We start from the raw sequence: 2,500 nt of genomic DNA on the forward strand, positions 1-2,500 counted from the left end.
AGAGGATCTTCTTAATGGTCCAGTTGCTTTCACTCTGGTGTCAATTCTGTTTAAATTCAGCTTTTTCTCACACTTGTCATCTCTTTCTTTTGTCCTCCCCCTTCTTTGTCTCTCTGTCTCTTTCTCTCCCTCTCACTCTCTCCATCTCTCTGTCACTCTCTTTCGCCCTCTATCTTTCTGCGCACAGAGGCAGTGTGTAGAGTTTGCACTGAAAGCTCAGCCGCTGAAGCTTTACATCCCAAAGAATCCCGTACAGTACAAGTTCTGGTCCATCATCAACTCCACACCCTTTGAGTACATCATGTTTGTCCTGATCCTCCTCAACACGGTCACTCTGGCCGTGCAGGTAACACACTGGACGCACTCTGACATGTCATCAAGAGGGCAAAGGACAATAACTGTGTCAATCCATAAATCTGTGTTGCCATGAAATCTCACAGCAGATGAATGCACTTGTACCGAACTCCTGTCCTATTATAAATGCTGTAGCAGGCTTTTCACAGCTGTTCTAATAAAGAAAGTGAAAAACTGTGTGTGGGGGGGGGGGGGGTTCAGGACCTTAGTTTATACTATTATTATAGTCTAATAATAATAATGATAATCTACTGCCATTGCTACAGTAGAGTTTCATCTTTTTTATTTGTCTGACCTGTAATTTCTCTCTCTCTCTCTCTCTCTCTCTCTCTCTCTCATCTTCATTCTTCCTTCCTATTATTTTTGTCTGTCTATTTCTCAGCACTATGAGCAGTCCAAGGCCTTCAGTCACGTCATGGACATCCTCAACATGGTCTTCACGGGTCTCTTCACCGTGGAGATGATTCTGAAGCTGCTCGCTCTCAGACTTAGGGTGAGGACTGCTAGCATCTCCGTGTCTATTCTGGGCATTTTTTCAATCGTCACCATTCTGCTGTATAGCTTCACAATAGTTCAATGCCATGGACAGATATTATATCGCCTGTTAAGGCAGAGCATATACAATTTCTTATTTTCTGCCTGACGAAGGCCTAACGACCGAAAGCTTGCGCTCAGTAAAGAAAAAAAAAATTGCACAAAGACTTGAAGTGTGCGGATTCTTCTTAAAATCACATATTTTTATTTTTTAAATTATAATTTTTTTTCCTTCTCTGTTTGGCCTGTCATCTGTCATCAGCACTACTTCATGGATGCCTGGAACTCGTTTGATGCCCTGATTGTGGTGGGCAGCGTGGTGGACATTGTGGTCACGGAGTTCAGCGTAAGTCACGCGTTGTCAGGGAGAGCCTCATCTCTTAGTCGTCCCTTGGTTTTAGCTAAAGTCTTATTATTATAAAGTATTATTAAGTGCAACTGTACACAATGCTATTGGAGTCATACCGGTAAACTCACCTACGATGGTTGTGTCTGTTGTGTGCTTTTTCCCATAATCTCTATTTTTTTGTATTCTGTTTATTTTTTGTGTTCTTTGCTCAGACTCTGATTTACTCTTTTTTTCCCCTTCTTTTCTCCTCAGAGTGGAGAAGACAGTTCTCGAGTGTCCATCACTTTCTTCCGACTGTTCCGTGTCATGCGATTGGTCAAGTTGCTCAGCAAGGGGGAGGGCATTCGCACTCTGCTCTGGACCTTTGTCAAGTCCCTTCAGGTAAATATTTATTAAATTAGAAACAAGCAGTCAGTTTACCAACATAAAACGCATGTTGCCATAGAGTGCTGATTGTTTTCAGCAAACTTCCTCTAGGCTAACAAGCATTGCATACTAGACAACTTTGACAATGACTGTAAAAAAACTGTAAAAAAACAATGGACAGCGTTCGTTCACACAGACAAAAGTGAAAGCACTGGAATGAACTAAGGAATAATGAAGAGATTTAGCCAAATAAGGTAAATTCTGGGCAGACCTTCGTATATGATTCGCTATGCACACTCTGTCTCCAAAATGCACACACTCAAGTCAAGGGGAAAAAAACATAATGGCTCAGAGAGCTAATAGGATACTGATTAACTGGTTAACTTCCAACAGGTGTTCTTTTGTAGCAGAAGAAAGTTAAATAATAATAATTTAAAAAGTCCTTCAGTTAAACATGGCCATATTTGCCTTCTTCATTTCTTCTGGATGTAAGAGCATGGCACCATGCAGTCAATGATGCACCCTGTATAGTTCTGGCAGCTCAGTTCATCCACTGAGTCTGATGTTATTTTATCCACTAAGTGTGTCTGCAGAGGCAGAGTTTCACACTTCACTTCAAACTGAAATATACAACTTTTCCCCTAAAGTGAACTACCCAGTGAGATTTTACAGATGATTATAGATGGATTTTGCAAATGAGAATGCCCAAACTGAGTGTTGGTGTTGCTCTGTTTGTCCCTTAGGCACTGCCGTACGTAGCTCTCCTCATTGCCATGATCTTTTTCATCTATGCTGTCATCGGCATGCAGGTGAGTCTTTTACTTAAACCAGTGATGGGGGAGATCAAAGACTTTCGAGGGATTCAGAGCTTTCATGTTTCGCTCAGGGTTTTGGTAG

The 2,500-nt window shown here is 41.6% G+C and overlaps 1 protein-coding gene across 1 annotated transcript in view; it reads left to right on the forward strand.

Moving 5' to 3' along the window:
* cacna1fb (calcium channel, voltage-dependent, L type, alpha 1F subunit) overlaps positions 1-2,500 on the forward strand; it is a 49,134-nt gene that overhangs the window by 33,421 nt on the left and 13,213 nt on the right. The window contains exons 29-33 of the mRNA XM_062540067.1: positions 188-346; positions 737-847; positions 1,151-1,234; positions 1,490-1,618; positions 2,347-2,412. Coding sequence (XP_062396051.1) covers positions 188-346; positions 737-847; positions 1,151-1,234; positions 1,490-1,618; positions 2,347-2,412 — 549 coding nt within the window. The remainder of the gene's footprint in view (positions 1-187; positions 347-736; positions 848-1,150; positions 1,235-1,489; positions 1,619-2,346; positions 2,413-2,500) is intronic.

This window comes from Sardina pilchardus, chromosome 7 (assembly GCF_963854185.1).
Source record: "Sardina pilchardus chromosome 7, fSarPil1.1, whole genome shotgun sequence".
Lineage (NCBI taxonomy): Eukaryota > Metazoa > Chordata > Actinopteri > Clupeiformes > Clupeidae > Sardina > Sardina pilchardus.